Here is an 18,729-nt window from a genome sequence, read left to right on the forward strand (position 1 = left end):
GCAGCTCTGCACACAACTCATTAATGCAGCTGCAGGGTGCTTTCTCTTTGAGTTGGGAGGAGAGGGGGGACGATTCAGACGCAGCTCCCACCCCCAACACAATCCCGTTGGCCAGTTTCTGGACAGACCCTGGCCAATGGTAGCTGCCTGTTTGAATAACTGGCAGCCACAAAGCACAACCTTCCTGTTCACTCACTCAAGCACATAGCCAAGCAGGTAGAAACATTTTAAGCTCTGCAAGCTGTTAGCTCTGCAGGTAAGCAGGCAGGCTGGTAAGTTTCCTGGCAAGAACCTGCCTCTGGCACCTCAGCTCCTCCCTTCCTCTGCCCCATACTCCTGCCCCACTACTCCCCATGCACTCATACCCCTTCCCCGATCTGGCATCCCAATCTCCTGCCTGAGATCACAATCCCCTCCTACCTTAGGTCACATCCCAAAACCCTGCACTACAGTTCCCTGCTCTAGGTCACAACTACTTCCTTCACCCAAACTCCCTTCCAGACACCATTCTCCCTCCCGCACCCCAATCCTTTACCCCACGCTCCCTTCTGCACTCAACCTCCATCCCAAACCACACACCTCCTCCATTAATACCGTGGAAGAGTGTGGCCCTCGACCACTTCCCAAAATCTTGGGAGTGGCCCCCCCATCAAAAATTATTGCCCACCCCTGGATTAGAAATAACCTCATGAGATCACTTAGTCCAGCCCCTTTGCTAGACCATTCCTGATCAAATTAGTATAACATGTTCTTGAAAACTTCCAGTGATGGGGATTCCACAACTTTCTTTAGAAGCATCTTTCAATGCTTAACCATCGTTTTAGTTAGAAAGTTTTTCATTTTATCTAACATAAATCTCTCTGATTAAACACATTATTATTTGTCCTACTTTCTGTGGACATAGACAACTGATCGTTACCCTCTTGACTATGAAACAACCCTTAATGTATATGAAGACTATTATCAATTCCCCCTGCAATCTTTTTTTTCCCAAGGCTAAACATGCCCAGGTTTTTTTAAACATTTCCTTGTAAGTGGAATTTTCTCAACCTTTTATCATTTCTTGTTGCTTACCTCTTAACACTCTCCAATTTGTCTGAGTAAAGTGGGGTGCCCACACCTAGACACCATACTCCAGCTGAGGCCTTATAAGCGTTGAGTACAGTGGGACAGTTATCTCCCATGTCTTAGAAATGACTCTTGTTCATATAACCCAGAATATCAGTCTTTTTTGCAACTAGGATTGCCAGATGGTTTCAACAAAAATACCATACACACATGACGTTACATCACAATTGACATTACATCTTATTTAGACATGTATACTTTCTCAATTTGTTTCCCGAACAAAAATCAAATATTGGACTGTCCAGTTCAAAACCAGACACCTGGTAACCCTATTTGCAACTGCATCACATTGTTAGCTATATTAATTTGTGATCCACTATAACTCTCAGATCCTGTTCTGCAATATTACTGCCTAGACAGTATTTTGCCATTTTCATAAAATCATAGAAGTGTAGGATTAGAAGGGATCTTACCTAGTCAAATCCCCTGCACTCAAGGCAGAACTAAGTAATAACTAGACCATTCCTGACAGCTGTTTGTCTAACCTGTTCTTAAAAATCTCTAGTGATAGAGATTCCACAACATCCCCATGTTATGGAAGATTTTGATCCAATTTAAGTATAGAAGTGATATTGCCTGAAAAGACACCTTAATTCTTAATTTAGCTAAAGCAGTAACCAAGATTGTGGTTTACCCTCAAAGGAATTGCTAACTTGCTGACCTTTGCAAGTACATGGATACAGCCTTCTGAAGAAGAATAGACAAGCAAGCAGTACATCTTTTAAAACAAAAATAATATTTATTCAGAAGTGAAGTTACAATAAAAGAGTAGAGATGGATTTAATAAGAGTTCACAGCGAAAGAATGAAACAGTGTAGCTGATAAAAACAAGGCAATAATAATTATAGTCAGTAGGAAAAAGTGGTGTGGCAAATGAAAGACACACCAATACAATAACAATCTTAGTTAACTCTAAGAATGTGAATGGTTAAGCTTAATGGGTGAGACTTATTGGTTACAGTTATCTGCTGGGGGATGTTCCTGGGGGCTGGAACACAGCAGGCCCAGCCTGGGCCCACTGCAGGCAGGGGTGCTCCAGCCCGGCCAGGACAGCCCCGTTCACAACAGGCCCAGCCCTGCTGCGGGCAGGGAAGCTCCAGCCTGGCTGAAGCAAACCCTGTCTGCTGGTGGGGGCGCCCCTCCCACCTGGCTGCCTCATTTAACCTAGCAAAGCCAGCCTCTATGTCATCCACATTTCCCAGAGTCGCTGTCCTGTCCATCAAAATTAGATTTATTGTCAGGCATACTTGCAGTAATACTGCCTTGATAGTAGACATACCTACTCCAAATTGATTTGCAACTGAATGGTAGCAACCTGAAATGGCCAGCTTCCACAAAACAATGACCACATGCTTCTCTACTGAGAGAGCAGCTCTCATTCGGGTATCCTTGCGCTTCAGTTCAGGAGCCAGCTCAGCATACAACTCCAGGAAGGTTGCTTTACGCATCCAAAAGTTCTTTAGTCTCTGCTCTTCATCCCAAACCTGCATGACAATGCCATCTCACCACTCGGAGCTAGTTTCCCTAGCCCAAAAATGACGATCCAATGAATATATCAATATCCAATGAGTATATCCAATGAGTCTCCTATAGCTAAATAAGGGCCAGAAAGCTGGGATCCATGTTTTCTGTCTATAGTTGCTCAAGTTGGCAGGAATGTAAACCACAAATCCAGGGAAGAAAAGAGATGGCTGATAGGACATTTTTCACATTCCTATCATGCCTAGTGTTACCTTTGCACTTTCCTATAGGACTTAGTGAGTGAAGGTGACCCAAGGAACTGTGGGATGCATACCCACAATGCTTTACTTTTTCTATCAAGGAGGGAACTGCAGATGAGGCCATGAGTTGGCAAGTATCCAGTTTTGGCAACTTCTGCCTGTAGACAGCACTTTAATCGCCGAAACTTGCAAGTGTAGACATAGCCTAACCTTCTCGGGGCTCGCAGCTTCAGGCCATCACAGGTGTAGGGAGGTACAGCAGCATGTTGAGGCTCCTCTCCCTTGGCCAGGAAAGGCCAAAATTCAGGGGTTTTAAAGACGGTGGCCCAGAGACTGGGCTAAGGAAGCCCTGCAATAAGATCAGCACTTTTGGCAGTTGGAGATCTTTTTGTGGGAGTCACCTTAGCCCGGGGCTGCACAGTCCCTGAAGCCCCTTTCTTAATCCAGCTCTCTGCATAGCACCCAACACAGCTAGTACTGTTGTGGCAGGACATCACTGTATACCCAGGGCAAGGACTCATGCAGGAGCTCTTAGGCTTAGTCAACCCCATTAATCTAAGCCTGTGATTTTCAAAGTAGGGGTCACAACCCAGTGCTGGGTCTGGGTGGCTTTGCTGTCCAGCGAGCAGGTGACTAGCCAGGATTGTGAAGACAGGCTTCCTGCCTGTTCTGGCACCACACACCGCACTGCAGGCTGGGAAGTGGCCAGCAGCGGGTCCTACAGCGCGACTCTACAGCCTGCCCTCCCCCCCCCCCCCCAGCACGGCTCCACGCTCCCATTGGCTGGGAACCGGCCAATGGGAACTGATGACAGTGCCTGTGTGAGAGCCGCGCGCGGAGCCGCTTGCGCCCCTCTGCCTAGGCCTCAGACCCGCAACTTGGCTGCCTCAGCGCGGCTGAGGTGCCGGGGCAGCCTTAGAATCCCTGTTGCTCTGCTGACTGGGAGTCGCTGGGGGCCAAGCCCGCGTCCACCCCGCCCCCAACCCCTGGTTCCCAGCCCGGGCTGTGTCACTGGCATCGGCCATTTTCTTCGACTGGGTCACGGGGGGAGCGTGAAAGCGACTGGTCTAAGGGAAACCAGCGCTCCCTGGGGGCTCCCGGTCAGCTCTCCCGTCCACCCCGCCTGCTCTTCTCCTCCTAGGGAAGAACCCGAGCGGGCAAGAGAGCACTCGGAGGTCGATCTGTCACGACTATGCAGACACAATAAATCAACCGCCAATGGCTCAATCGCCGCAGCGTCTTTCGCGTAGCTAAGACAAGCCCTCGGTCCAGGCCTCGTTCGACGTCTGGGAAACTACAAGTCCCAGAATGCAGCGCGTAGGAGAACGCGCTGGCCAATCAACATAGAACCTCTCCGCCCCAGCGCAGACCTAGTGGGCGGCGCCTGCGCCCAAGAAGAACAGCGGGGGCGAGTGTCGCTTGGCCGCTGCTCCCGGCCGGCCCCGCTAGCTGGGCTATGGCCGCCGCCGTGCTGCTGGCCGCGGCGCTGGGCGGGGGGCTGCTGCTTGTCGCTCGTCGCTACTTGTCCGGGGCCGGCCGGGCTTCGCGCAGCGCGGCCGCAGCGCTGATGCGGGGCAAGACGGTGATCGTGACGGGCGCGAACAGCGGGCTGGGCCGGGCCACGGCGGCCGAGCTGCTGCGCAGGCAGGCTCGCGTGATCATGGCGTGCCGGGACCACGGCCGCGCCGAGCAGGCGGCCCGCGAGATCCGCGCCGAGCTGGGCGCCCAGGCGGAGGGCGGGGAGCTGGTGGTCAGGGAGCTGGACCTGGCCTCGCTGCGCTCCGTGCGCCGCTTCTGCCAGAGGGTGCTGCAGGTACGGGGGGCGGGGGGGGGGGGGGTATTGGGGAGAAGTTAGGCGGCGGCAATGGGGGCTGAAGAAAGGAGGGGTGAGGGCGGGCTGGGGGAGAGTGGGGCGCTGAGAAGAGCTAAGGGCAGACCTGGGGGGGGGGGGTGCTGAGGAAAGTGAAGGGGGAGGAAAGGGTGAAGGAGGAGAGGGTTGTGCTCAGGAGAGAGAGAAGTTGCTTTGGGTTATACAGGGCCTTAGTGAAGATAGGTTGGGAAACCCTGCCTTAGACCAACACATGAGTCCAGACCCAAATATGGGTCACCTTACATTTCAAAAGGGTCTCCAGGTGGCTCTTCAGAAGCCATTCACACATTTTTTTGAATTGCCGTGGGTCACCAAGTCTTCCTGAATTGTCAAAATGAGTCCCCATCAGGAAAAGGTTGGGAACCGCTGGTCTAAGGGCAGAGAACCTTGGTGATAGTCAGGGATGGGGAGGATACCCAGCTACCTGGAGATAGGGTGAGTCAACACCTGGATGCAGGGAATCTTTGCAAGAGGATGCACTAGGGATGTTAGATAGCAGGTACTAAGGTAGTCAACTAACCACATGGAATCTTAGTTGTTAGTCAACTATTCTGTAGTCCCTGGGGGTGGCAGCCAGTGCTCTCCTGGCCCTGCTCCCAGAGAGCTCCCTGCTACCCTGTGTTGCTGCTTCTGTATCAAAGGCAGCAGCACAGGATGCAGGCTGGGAGCTGGTTCCTGAGGGGAGCCAATTTAAAAACAAACTCTTACTTGCAGGTGAGCTGCCTGCCATCGCATGCTGCTGCCTCTGATACAGAGGCAGGTGGCAGCAGCCCTTGTCCATGGCGGTGGTGGAGGCAGCGGGGGAGTGGTAGCTTCTCACAGACAGGCTGGTGGGATGAGGGGAGGGGGAGGCTACCATGAAGCAGCCTCTATTCACAGTGGCCTGGGCTGCCTATGGATGGAGGCTGCTTCAGCAGCAGTTGGGGGCAAAGGGACAGGCAGCATCAGGAAGCCAGTGGTGGGAGAAGCCGGCTTTTAAGCTTGGCTACAGAGGGGTAATATCAAGAGTGTACTGTGTCTCTGATCACTTTGACTTTGTCAGGCCTGTCCTGGATCCTCGTTTGTGAGGGGCTCATTAGGGTCATGCAGGGTTTACTAAGAGACTTTGTGGAAGGGCATGAGCAAGTTAACCGACGGTTTCACTAGGCATCTTGTAGATACAGGCTACATTGTTTTAGAGATACAGTAAACTTCTGATAATCTGGCACCTTTAGAACCCGGGGGGTGCCGGATTATCAGATATGCCAGACTATTGGAAAGGAGGGGGCTATGAGGGGTCTGGGTGGAGTGGAGGGATGCACCCCTCGGCGCTAGGGGACCAACCCAGCAGCACCCCAGCTACTCTGCCCAAGGCGTCCCCAAGTCAGCCGCTGCTGAAACTGACCAGCGGCTGACTCCGGGAAGCCCGGTGCAGAGCAGCTGGAGTGCTGCCAGGTTGGTCCCCTAGCACTGCCCCTTGGCGCTAAGGCCGTGGTCCCCAACCCAGTGCCCACGGGTGCCATGGCGCCCGCCGGGCCCTTTACGTGCGCCCGCGGAGCAATCTGGGCTGGCCCTGCCCCCGGGCATGCGGCAGTTGCCAGCCTCGGGTGCATGGCCGGCCCTGGCCCTGCCCCCAGGTGCGCCGCGCGTGCCCTTGCCGGCCCTGGCCCTGCCCCCGGGTGCGCCGCACGTGCCCTTGCCGGCCCTGGCCCTGCCCCCGGGTGCGCCGCACGTGCCCTTGCTGGCCCTGGCCCTGGGGGCGCTGCGCGTGCCCGCACCAGCCCCGGCCGCATGAAACCTGGGCAGCCCCTGCCTCGGATCGCAGCACATGCCGCTGCCGGCCTCGGGCGTGCGGCGCATGCTTGACCCCGCCCCCAGTCACCTGGCCTGTGAGTGGCCCTGCCCCCATATGCACAGCGTGTGAGCGGCCCCGCCCCCAGGCGCCCGGCAGCCCCAAAAGGTTGGGGACCACTGCGCTAAGGGACCAACCTGGCAGCACCCCAGCTGCTCTGCCCCCGGCTTCCCCGAGTCAGCTGCTGGTCAGTTTCAGTAGCGGCTGAATAGGGGAAGCCGGGGGCAGAGCAGCTCCAATTGTCCGGCTGCCTGGAGCACTTCCAGGTTCCAGGTGGTGCCTGCCAGACCATTGGATGCCGGACCACTGGAATTTTACTGTATTACAAAATAGAGGAAATGATGTATGTTGCAGGAGATTGTACATAATGGTTGAAAATAAGCAAATGCTGGAACTGCCTTCCTGTAAAACTAGTAAATATTTTTATATAACTTTCTTAAACCCATGAAACATCTTAACACTTGATGTTTCAACCTAATTTCACATTAATAATGTAATGTAGTGGTCTCCAACCTTTTTCAGCCTTTTGAATTTAAGTGCAATCCAAGATCTGCCTGCAACTTGCACCACCTCCCTTCCCACCTCTTCTCCAAGGCTCCACTCCTGCTCATTCCCATCCTCTCTTCCTTCCTCATTTCCCCCAGGCAGGGGCAGTGGGTTGGGGTGCAGGCTCTGGTCTTGCGTTAAGAGATTTGGAGTTGCTCTGAGCTGAGCTTGGGGCAGGGAATTGGGATGTACAAGGGGGTTCAGGGTACAGGCTGTGTAAGGGAGTTTGGGTTTAGGGGGAGCTCAGGGTTAGGGCAGGGACTTGGGGTGCAGGAGGGGGGTTCATCACTGAAGCAAGGGTTCAGGATGCAGCCTTCATTAGACACTGCTTTCCATAGCTGGTGCAGTGGGGCTAAAGCAGGCTCACCCCTGCCCTGGCCCTGCACCACTCTGAAAAGCAGCCGACAAACTCCCTTCATCCCAAGGCCTGTTGTGACCCCCTCTGTTCTGTGGTGATAGAATACAGGGTGGGAGAGTGGGCAGCCTGACATCAACACCCGTTCCTCTTCCTTTCCTGCCCTACCCTGCCCAGCAAGCATGGGGGCCGGGGGAAGACAGCTCCAAGACAAAGGGCAGGAGATGCACAGCAGTGAGGGTAGGGGCAACTGAAGTGCCAGCTTTTGATGATAACCTCTTGGCCAAACTTGTCAGGATCACCTGTAAGAGGCTCCAGGATCTAGCAGTAGATCCTGGTCTACTGATTGGTGACCACTGATTCATCCTTTTGATCCTATAATGTAATTTGCTTGGAGGCTGGTGTCATTTCTGTTCTTACATGTTTGCAGGACAATAGTGATTGTGAGGTACCAGAAAGGAACTGTATCCTGTACCCTTTCACATAGATAGGGCCAAGAGGGTTGCGGGGGGGGAGATGTTTTGGTTTTTTTGGCCGCCAGATTTCTGGGCACAATTCACAGGGCATGTCCATGCACTTGGAAGTGAGGCGTAACATACATGTAAGCAAGAAAACTAGAAGGAAATTAATCAGGTCCCAGTTGTCACTTTTAGGATTTTACTATCCAGTCTTAGGAGCAGGGGATGGCTTCTCTGATGCTGGAGAACTGGGAGGCTTAACAACCTCCTTCTCTTCTTGATACTTGTTAATATGGACAAAAAGTGAATAATCTTGGCTTAAATAAAGATGAGATCTAAGCATGAATGTCAACATGACATGCCAGATTCACTTCAAGATGTGATAGTTCTTACTACTTTCTAACTTGAAGAACAATAAAGAAAATCCAGTCAAAATTATCAAATTTCTCCTGGGTCACCTCAAACTGAATAATTTTGATGCAAAAATCCACTATTCAGTCAGTTTCTGAGCCATAGGACACTGTTTGAGGCACTTGTTTTTTACTTTAAATGAAAAGCTGGATTGGAATATTTTTGTGAACATTTTACTGTGTTGTAACTATATACTTAAAGGACAGTTATAAATCTATTTATGGGGTATTTTAAAGATGTCTCACCCATGTGTCTAGACAGAAAAGCATAGCACTATTTTAAGTCTGAACACTAATCCAAGATTCCCTGGAAGAAATCATGACAGAAAGGCTTATATTTTAGAGGAAAAAGGCTAAATGTTCCTTGAAAATCAATAGGATCACCACACACTTGGGTAACTAACTACAATGCTGAAACAGTTGTCAAACTGAATTTAACAGTGAAAGAAATACCAAATGAGAAGGAATGGTCAAAAAGTCTACAATTGTAGGCCTCTCAGTGCATGTTTACACTAGGAAATTATTTTGAAATAAACTATTTTGAAATAGCTCGTCTCCGCTATGGGGAAGCCTCGAAATTAGTCCAGGGCAGGCCCTTTAATGTGGATGTGCTACCTCAACTTAGAGCCCTAGGAAGCACTGGGGAGTACCACCTTTATTTCTAGTGGTATCGTCCATATTAGAATATTTTCAAAATGGCTAAAATGATTGAAATGACCAGTTTTAGAAATACTTCTAAAGGACTGTAGTATGTATGCACTTATATTATTCCTCTCCTTTTCTGAAATTGACTCCTTGTTGAAACTGTCTATAAGATAAAGGAGGTTCATAGATTGATAGGATGATGCACAGCTGGCACTCCCACAGCCTAACTTACATTATGGGTGTTCAGATACTAGAATTCTAATTTGAAATTTTCTTTTTGCTTTTTAATCTTACTGTACAAAGAGAATCTCTGCATTGTGTTTGCAAAGTAATATGCTTGCTTCAGTGATACATTTCACTATGAAGCTAGGGGAAAGACTGTTGGATTATTTCTGCCTCACACATGAGGAACCCAATCCTGTGAGATACTGAGCATCCTCAGCTCCAACTGAAATTAGTAGCAGTTAAGGGGACTTAATGATTTGTAGGATCAAGCCTCGGCTAGATTTAATTATTTACTAAATTCCAAATGCAGGATCAGATTCTGCTTTGTTATTCTTGTGCCACTGACAGAATGTGGGGACTATTACATTTCAAAGGTATAAATAAGGATAGAATCTGGCCAGCAGAAAACTTCTTACTGGTGGTTGGTAAGGAAAAAAAGAGTTCAGCTTGATTTCCAGATCCTATGTTAAAGATGCAGGATAGGTAGAAAAATGGGGGGAAGGGGGAATTCTTTGCTTATAAACTGAGCATTCAGATTGGAACATTTTCACATGATTGAAATAATTTATCACAGTGGAAGCACATTTGAAACTCCTAATCCTATTGTTGTTTTGTGTGCACAGACTATACCGGGTTCAGAACATATGGATTTGGACCTTAGCTGTCTGTTACCTGTTTTACTTTCTGATTATTGTTCATTGGCACAACATAATACCTTCATCCAACATAGTTGAGTCAAATTTCAAATTGGTATCATTGTTTGAAATCATTTAATAGCAATGTTTTCAAAATTAGTTGTAAAGATAATTTTTCTGTAATCAGATGAGGGATTTAAAACATTTTGGAGGTGTTTAACTCCAAGTCCCTGCCTCAAAGACCTAGATTATCTTTTAGTTCGTTGTCCCAGTCATGGAGCCTATTGTGCTAGGCAGTGTATTTTAGGCTTCTTAATGCTATCCAGTCAGCTTGTTTCAAATGTCACATCCTAATTTATTTTATTGATGTGGAAAGAAACTGGTATTATAAGAATAACTTCAGTGATTTCCATTTTAAAAAATGCTATGCTTAAAAAATGTTTATTTTATCTGTTCTCAGAGTAACACAGGCCCCCCACATTCTATGTGATTTGATATTCCTTTTCCTGACAACTACCAAAACACACTCTTTCAAGATATTTAAAAATAATAATCTTAAAATCCCATTTTAGAGGATGAACCGTTTTTCTAATAAAGGTCAATTAATACAATTAATCTTAACAGGTTGTTGTCTTTATAAATCTGATTATTTTTGCTATTTAAAGGAAGAGCCGAGGCTGGATGTGCTCATCAATAATGCGGGGATATTCCAGTGTCCATACATGAAGACAGAGGATGGTTTCGAGATGCAGTTTGGTGTCAACCACTTGGGTCACTTCTTGCTCACTAACCTCCTCCTTGGTCTTCTCAAAAGTTCTGCCCCAAGCAGGATTGTGGTAGTTTCTTCCAAACTTTACAAATATGGAGAGATCAACTTTGAAGACTTGAACAGTGAAATAAGTTACAATAAAAGTTTTGGCTACAGTCGGAGTAAACTGGCAAACATACTATTTACAAGGGAGCTAGCTCGCCGATTGGAAGGCACAGGTGTCACTGTGAATGTGCTTCATCCTGGTATTGTCCGAACCAATCTAGGCAGATATATAAATATTCCTTTGCTGGCAAAACCCCTCTTTAATTTGGTGTCATGGGCTTTCTTCAAAACCCCATTGGAAGGAGCCCAGACTTCTATTTATTTGGCCTCTTCTGCAGAAGTAGAGGGTGTATCAGGCAAGTATTTTGGGGATTGCAAAGAGGAGGAATTGCTGCCTAAAGCCATGGATGAGTCTGTTGCAAGAAAACTGTGGGATATCAGTGAAGTGATGGTTGGATTATTAAAATAAATGCTTGGGGGGTGGGGAAAGGCTTACTGAAAAGAATGAATATAACATACTTTGCCATCATGACATTTTCTGCAGTGGTATCTCCCCTTTCAGTGGTGTGAAACACAAATTTACTTTGTTCATAGATTTGAAAAGTTGCTCGAGTAATTTGTACAGCTCTCTTAAACCTATATTGGAAAAAATACAGAGGCAGACTGTTGGTTTATTTTTTTTATCATTAAATTGCTTTGGAAAGCTACTTGTTCTACAAATAAGTTCTTTGCTATGGAATGTATATGCTTGTCTTCCACTGTGATGTCAAACATAAAATTGAACTGTATTGTACATGAAATACATGGCTGTTTGCTGTTTTTCTTGTAGGTTTCGTAAATCTTTCCAAAAGGGTTAGTGAACAATTCATGCAATTTTAGCATGGATAATTCCACCAGGGACTTGAGCTCTTTTCCACTGTAATCTTCTAAGCTTCTCACAAATGTTTCATAGAACAAAGACTTTCCACAACTACATGATATTGGCTACCTTGAACAGGAACTATATCAAGCCATATTACAACTCATAAGTCAGATATTTTTCACGGTGATCTGTCTTCCATTTATTTGATATATCAACTTGTCAAGCAGGTTCTCTTTCATTTGAGCCAAACCTGTTCTTTTGCAGATATAGATCAGGTCCATAAGCCTTCAAAAAGCCCTCTCCCATTAACTCTTATAAGTTTTTTGTGCCTGGAGGGTGTGTCAGAGTCGACATACAGATTGTTTTGTGAATAGTCGGGGGCGGGGAGAAGTTGTCATTGCCTTCCATCCTGAAATGTGCGTGCATTAGGCTCAATGTAATATGGCCAACAGGTCTTCCTGGTAGCTTCTGTGTAAATGCTCATTTTCTTAGCCCTACTAGTGTATAAACTGTAAAAATGTGATCAATAAACTTTTACACAAAGTTGACAAAAATAGCATTGGCAGCTATCCTACAGAGGTTTGGAGAGTCTACTATAAAGAGATGATAGAATTAAAGTAAGCCAGAAATAAATCTAGGAAAATTACATGAAAATGACTCCTTCATTGTTTATAATAAATTCAGTAACTGTTTCTTGTTAATTATGATTTGTTAGTTTTTTAAGTAATTATATTTAACACTACCTTTATATTTCTTTAAAAAATAATGTTACCATTAATTGGAAGTACTCTGGGGTCTTGATTACTACAGGGTGGACCTCTCTGGTTCACCACCCTTGGGACCTGACAATCCTGCATGAGGGATTTTGCCAGACCAGGGGAGGTCATATATGGTCCATCTGACACCTCTCCCTATGACACAAAAATGCTTTTTTATAAATAATACTGAGAACCATCCCCTAGAGAGGATGGATATGATTAGAGAATAAACAAGTATTCAACCTGTGAAGTACTGTTTTACATTTATCCTGAGTCTTTCATGTAAAACAATCCCCAAATGACTATATGAAATACCATTGAAATGCAAGCCGGGTTGGAGTGAAAAGCATCAGCCAGCTACCAGGCAGCATAGTGCTCGGGCAAGGGGAAGTTTTGACCAACTGCATAGGGCACAATCTTTTAAAAAAAACAAGATAGATTCTCTCAAATTGTTACAGGCCAGAAGATACTTTAGAACTAAAGGTAAAGTAAATAGGACTCAAATTTATTATCTGAGATCTGCTTTTCCATTGCAACTCCCATCCACAACTGTGTGCATGTTATAAGAAAGTCATGGATGTGTATTGGGGCATAGCTTGCAAAGAAAAGTGCCATGTTCAAATAATTGATCATCTTTCTATACATACCTGCAGTTCATGTGAGAATAATTTGGGCGGTGAAGTTGCATAAAGAGCAGAATCTGTATAGTGTTCCAGGTGAAATTACTAGCATATGCCAGAGCAACCTCAGGAAAAGCAAAGGTAAAGCTGAGTGAAGGTAAGATGCTGTAATTATCAAACACTGACCATAGGGTGTGATAATTTGACTTATTGCAGAAAGGAGATCTTTTTGTCTGCTCAGAACTGGAAGCAAGTGAGAATACTCTGGATATATTTGCTGTGTGGCTCAGATGAGACCGTGTTTATCATGTGTATGTAAAATACCTGAAAAAGAAAAGTCCTGTCAAAGGTGAATTGGTGTGCCTTGGAAACAATAGTGCAAGCTTCCTTCATCTGCACTAGAGCTGACTTTAATCTGCTGCCTATGAGGTTGACGGTTTAGTTCAGGCTGTGTGATACTGAGTTGTGGTTTCTCTTTGGAGACTACTGAGAGAGAGTGTTGGTTTTGATGTGAGCAACTGGACAGATGTCAGCCAAAGCCTTTGTCCTTCAGAAAATGAATTATCCTCAGCCCTGGATCAGGACCCTAGAAGCTATATGAAAGTACTTCAAAAAGTAGTTTTTCCTGCCTGAATTTGGGTTTGAATCAGCAATCTGGAGGTGAAAGGTTCCACACATCCCATTCCAAATTCCCTGAGCTTTCAATGGAAAGCTTCAGAGAAGTGGCCAAGTTAGTCTGTAACTGGAAAAGTTTAAAAAACAACTAATAATCTTGCAGCATGTTAAAGACTAACAAAATATGTAGATGGTATCATGAGCTTTTGTAGGCACAACCCACTTCTTCAGATAGTTGTTTGGGGCAACTTGGTACAAGTGACTAAAGTTCCAACATGCCCTCACCTGAATTAAGAATGAGGGCAGCATAACTAAGCTGAGGACTAACAGAGGTGCGCAGAACCAAAGAACAGTGTGTTGAGTCCAGGACTGCAAAGTTAGAGGTAGAAAAGTTTTCCAGGAAATGCAGATATCTCATTACTACAATACATATAATAGCTTTCAGCTGAGTTTGGGGTCATATTGTGATAGGTGCCAAGCATCTACATAGAAAATCTCAAGGTTACAATCAAATGCCTTCTGCTAAGTGGCTTACAATCAGAATAGACAAGGCAGGCAAAGATTGGGCTAAAAAAAAAACCATTTTCAAGAGGAGAGAACAGGCAATAAGACTTTAAAGGAGAACATTTCTAAAGTACATAAGTGGTAATTCTGCACCTTAATTCCTAGGCACAGGCAAGTTTGAAAATTTTCCTAAGGGTATTTCTACACAGCAGGCCTAAATCCAAAATAAACTATGCAACTTGAGCTATGTCGGTTGTATAGTTTAAGTCGAAATAAGTTATTTCAGATTTTGGCACCATCTACACAGCAGGAAGTCTGAGAGAGAGAGCACTCTTCTTCCAACTTCCCTTAATACTCATAAAATGAGGGTTACAGGAGTCAGAGTAAGTAGTCCTCCAGCTGGACATTATTTGAACATTATGTTGAAATAACTGCTTGTGTGTAGATGCAGACTGTTATTTTGGAATAACAATTATTCCGAAATAACGCTGCTGTGTAGATGTACCCTAAGAGATTTGCGCAAGGTCAGACTGGCAGAACGGAACTTCAATATTCCTAAGGGCAGTCTGGTACCCTAATCAGTAGACCATCCTTCTTATCAAAATGGTTATCTGCAAATTAATTTGCCACCAGCTTTTGTTATTTGCAAACTGTTTACATATTAAAGAAAAAGTACACAAGAAAATACCAAGTAATTATCTCTTGGGACACACACATTGTATGAAGTCCCAAAATCTACCACTTAGGAGGCAGGTATACATATCATGAGTCTTCCAGTACAAATTGTCCATCTTAATATGAGCTAAATGATCAGTTTTTCCCATGATGCAATGAAAAAATATTTAAACTCTCATTTCATTCTTTTATGTTTGCTTAGTTTGCCCATGTAAGTTTTCTACTATAAAAAGTATCACAGACTTCAAAGCCTGGATCCTGTGAGGGCATGACGGGATTTTGCAACTGGATAGTTCTCAGTTTAAGTACATTTGATTTATTTTCACCTCAGGCCATAAAGAAAATAAACAACTTGTAAAAGTTGTTCATATAATTTTAGTGTGCAAGGCCTGTTCCCCTTTTCATATACATTTTCCCAAGCTAATCTTGAAGGGGCTATTTGGCAAAAAGATCCAGGAGGCCTAGAAAACAATCATTTTTGATGTGTCTCAGAGTGGAGCTGCTATTTCTCATAACAGAAAAAAAAAAAGTCTCCCTACAGACTTCTTACCTCAGCTACCATCATTGCCCTCGCACCTGTTGTGACTGGACTCAAATTTGAGAGCTTAAATATTTGAATATTTAATTGATTCAAAATGTTCTAAACAACGCGGTGAAGAAAGGATGTTTCTAATCATCCTTCAAAAAGGCTGTCACACTAGCTGTCTAATAATGTTAACAAACCTCTCCTTCCAGTTGGAATTTTTTACTTATTAATAGAACCCTGCAAATCCATGGATCTCTGCTTTATATCCACGGGTATCTGCATCCAGATCAGATGTGGATACAAACACCTAGGGCTCATTTTTGCGAATACAAAAGTTTGTATCCGTGCAGGCCTCTCCTTATTAAATATTTGCAGATAAAATGAAGGAGACTTACTGTAACTAGAAGTCTCAGTTACAATGGTCAGATGGCCTGCATGCCATGAATTCTGCAATGTACTGAGGTAATATCTTTTCTTGGACAAATTTAATGGCAAAAGAGATGTTTAGCTCTTCAGTTGGCTGAAATTGAGCTGACTATGAAACTCAAAAGCTTGTCTCTTTCACCTACAGAGGTTGGCCCAATAAAAACTACCTCAATCACCTTGTCTATCTGACATCCTGGCATAGTATAAAAACACTAAAGCAACAATGAAAGCTGCAAACGTGAGCATTAGGCTTAAAATACAGCCCAATTCTGCAAGGTTTGCCTGCTGCCTGGGATACTAAACTCCCGGGATGAAATTCTGGCCCTTTTGAAATCTGATAATTTTGCAGTTGGGCCAGATTTCACTTCTCATTCACTTAAAGTGGAGTCAGTGGACATTCAAGTGTGACTCTAAGCATTGTAGGATGAGGCCATTATACTCCTTAGAAGTCTATGTGCCCAGGTTCCCTCCTGCTCACTTCTGTGTTAGAAACATTAAGTTTTGGGCAGATTAATGTGCATGTCCCTTTCCAAAAAGACTTTACAATCCAAGTCTTTATTATATGGACATTAAAGATTCGAAGGCATTTTCTGTAAGAGTGAGGGTCCTCCACTTGATTATCCTTTGCCAATATTATTACCTCCAACTTTCTGTTGCTCTGTGAGTCAATTCTCGAGTTAGCTACTACTCTCCATCCATGCCAGAGATGACGGAAGGTCAGTGGTGAGTGAAGTGATTCCTGCATATGAAGGGCCCAATGCTATAACCATCATCCTGTAGTTCTATGGGAGCCCAAGTGACTCTGTGTGCGAATAGAGATTGTTGTAGGGTGAGATGCATGTGGATAACAGGGGCTTCAGCACATACATTGAAGATGAACAGCTACATTTCCAAAGGTTTAATTGATTTAACTTAATAGGGTTCTTGAGACAACCCAGCCTGATTTTCTGAGATGCTGAATACCTAAAATGTCAGTTGAAGTCAACAGAAGGTACAGTTGCTCAAAACTCCCATTGGCAGAAAAACGTTGAATTCCAAAGTTTCTCAGTGAAAAACATAAGACTTTTTTGTGTGAAAAGTTTTGCATTTTTTCCATATGTATCCATGGTCATGTGTTGTTAATTGTATTCCAGTAACATTAAGGCTCCCACCAAGCCTGGGGCCAAGGCACAGTAGAAGCAGACTAGGAGATGATGTATTGTCCTTTGTAATCACAAAACAAAGGCAACAGTGGTGTCCCCGTAAGCATATTTGGAACAAAGGTTAAGTTCTATCAAACTACTTTGCCTTTTGAATTTATTTATTTAAATAGTGAGCTTATGGACACTTATTATTTTAAAAAGGGGTTAAAACATCTGGGAAAATGTAAATGGTCATTGCTTCAACAAAACAGGAACACTGTTGCTGTGGAAAACACATAAAATGACAGGAAATGGCTTAATGGGGAGGTGTTCAATTTTAAGGATTTTGTTGACAGAAGTTGATGAGTGAAAATATTGTATTCAATAAGGACCATGGAATTTTGATGCAGCCTAGAGGGACAGCTTTGTACTATGGTGGTCTAAATTGGGATTTTACATTAATGTAACCAATCAGAACCCTTGTTAAAGCTAGAGTCAAAAGGGAAGACTGAGCAAAGGCACCACAAAGTTTATCTTTTGCTCATCTGGAAGAGTTTATTTTAAAAACAGAACATTGTTTGCTGCTGTTGAAATGAAAGTGTGAGAGTTGCGGCTTTCTTCTGATGCCATCTGGCAGATGATTTACTGGTGTATGGTATTCACTAATCCAAATAACCCTGTGTGTGGTAACCATTGTCTCTGTACTGATTATGCAGCTGGGTTAATTGAACTTTAGAGGGCTCACGCAATACTATCAACAGTGGTAGTGTAGATAATTTAAAATTAGCATAGTGTTAAGGAAATGTATATGATATAGAACATACCTGCCAAATTCATGGTGTTTTTATTAAGAATCCTCCCTTTTATTGACACTAATTCAAATTGTTGTATGCAGTATAATTGTAGCCGTGTTGGTCTCAGGATATTAATAAAAGATATTACCTCACCCACCGTGTCTCCCTGTATTCATATCAACATTTTGCCTCAATTCTGTAGTCTTAATTCACCACATAAATGCTCGTTCCATGCAGATTACTTAATTGAAATCAATACCAACATAACCTTAGAATAACACATTCGTGTATTGGACTTACTGCTTACCATTCACAATGCTTTCTCCTTTCGATTTGTTTAATAGTTTTGTTAATTATATAGTTCAGTTTTTTGTTATACCTAAGAATTGAGTAAATATGGAAGAATCACATACCTAGTGTTAGGAAGTGGACTTTTCTGCTATCAGTTTGATTGCAAATAGGACAAGAACACAATGTGGAAAGGTGGGAAATAGAATTCATTTTCCCTTCTTTTGGCATTGGGTTTGAATTCATTACATTCAAAGTTTAAGGCCAGATCCTCCCCAAGCTGGTGCAGTGACAGGGAGCAGAAGCACTGTTCATCAGACCCCATGCTGTAGATTTTTTGCTCACTTCACGCATTCTTCACAACAGACTGGTGAAAGTGGGGGGAGGAGAAAGGTGTTACTTCATTTGTCCACTGAGCAGACGTATCTCTAACTCACTATCCTATCTGCTCATGGCCTACTTTTTGAATGGTTTAGGACTAGACAACCTTTAAATTGCAGATGTGGTACATGGGCTTGAAAGGCTGAGGCTTTTTCCTGCAGCCATATTGTAAGATCTGAGGGTTTTCTCTGCCTGCCACACTGGGAGAGCAGCAGCCATGAGCCAAGAAGCAGAAAGTCATGTCCTCACATTCCATGTAAATTACATTTAAACAATGTAGGATTTGGTCTTAAGAAGGTGATCCTGTCCTGATAGTACCCACCATCACCACATAAAGAAACAGATATTAACATACTTAATGAAAATGAGGATAGCATTCTGTCTGTCAAGAAATCACTTATCAACAGTTGGGACTGTAAAATCCCTACCTGTTTATTATTTTATATTTATGGTCCCCACTTCTTTGTTGTTTATCCATATGGTCTTTGTCTGGTTCTTTGTTTCTGTCTGTTGCATAACTA

The 18,729-nt window shown here is 44.4% G+C and overlaps 1 protein-coding gene across 1 annotated transcript; it reads left to right on the top strand.

The window, feature by feature from the left end:
• The first annotated feature begins 4,218 nt into the window (after positions 1–4,218).
• Positions 4,219–17,551, top strand: RDH14 (retinol dehydrogenase 14). Its single transcript, XM_075923446.2, has 2 exons — positions 4,219–4,662; positions 10,490–17,551. Exons 1-2 carry the CDS (start codon positions 4,306–4,308, stop codon positions 11,105–11,107), a joined length of 975 nt encoding a protein of 324 aa, XP_075779561.1. The 5' UTR covers positions 4,219–4,305; the 3' UTR covers positions 11,108–17,551.
• Positions 17,552–18,729: the final 1,178 nt, after the last annotated feature.

The sequence above is a fragment of the Pelodiscus sinensis genome, chromosome 3, assembly GCF_052426305.1.
Source record: "Pelodiscus sinensis isolate ZL-2025 chromosome 3, ASM5242630v1, whole genome shotgun sequence".
NCBI lineage: Eukaryota > Metazoa > Chordata > Testudines > Trionychidae > Pelodiscus > Pelodiscus sinensis.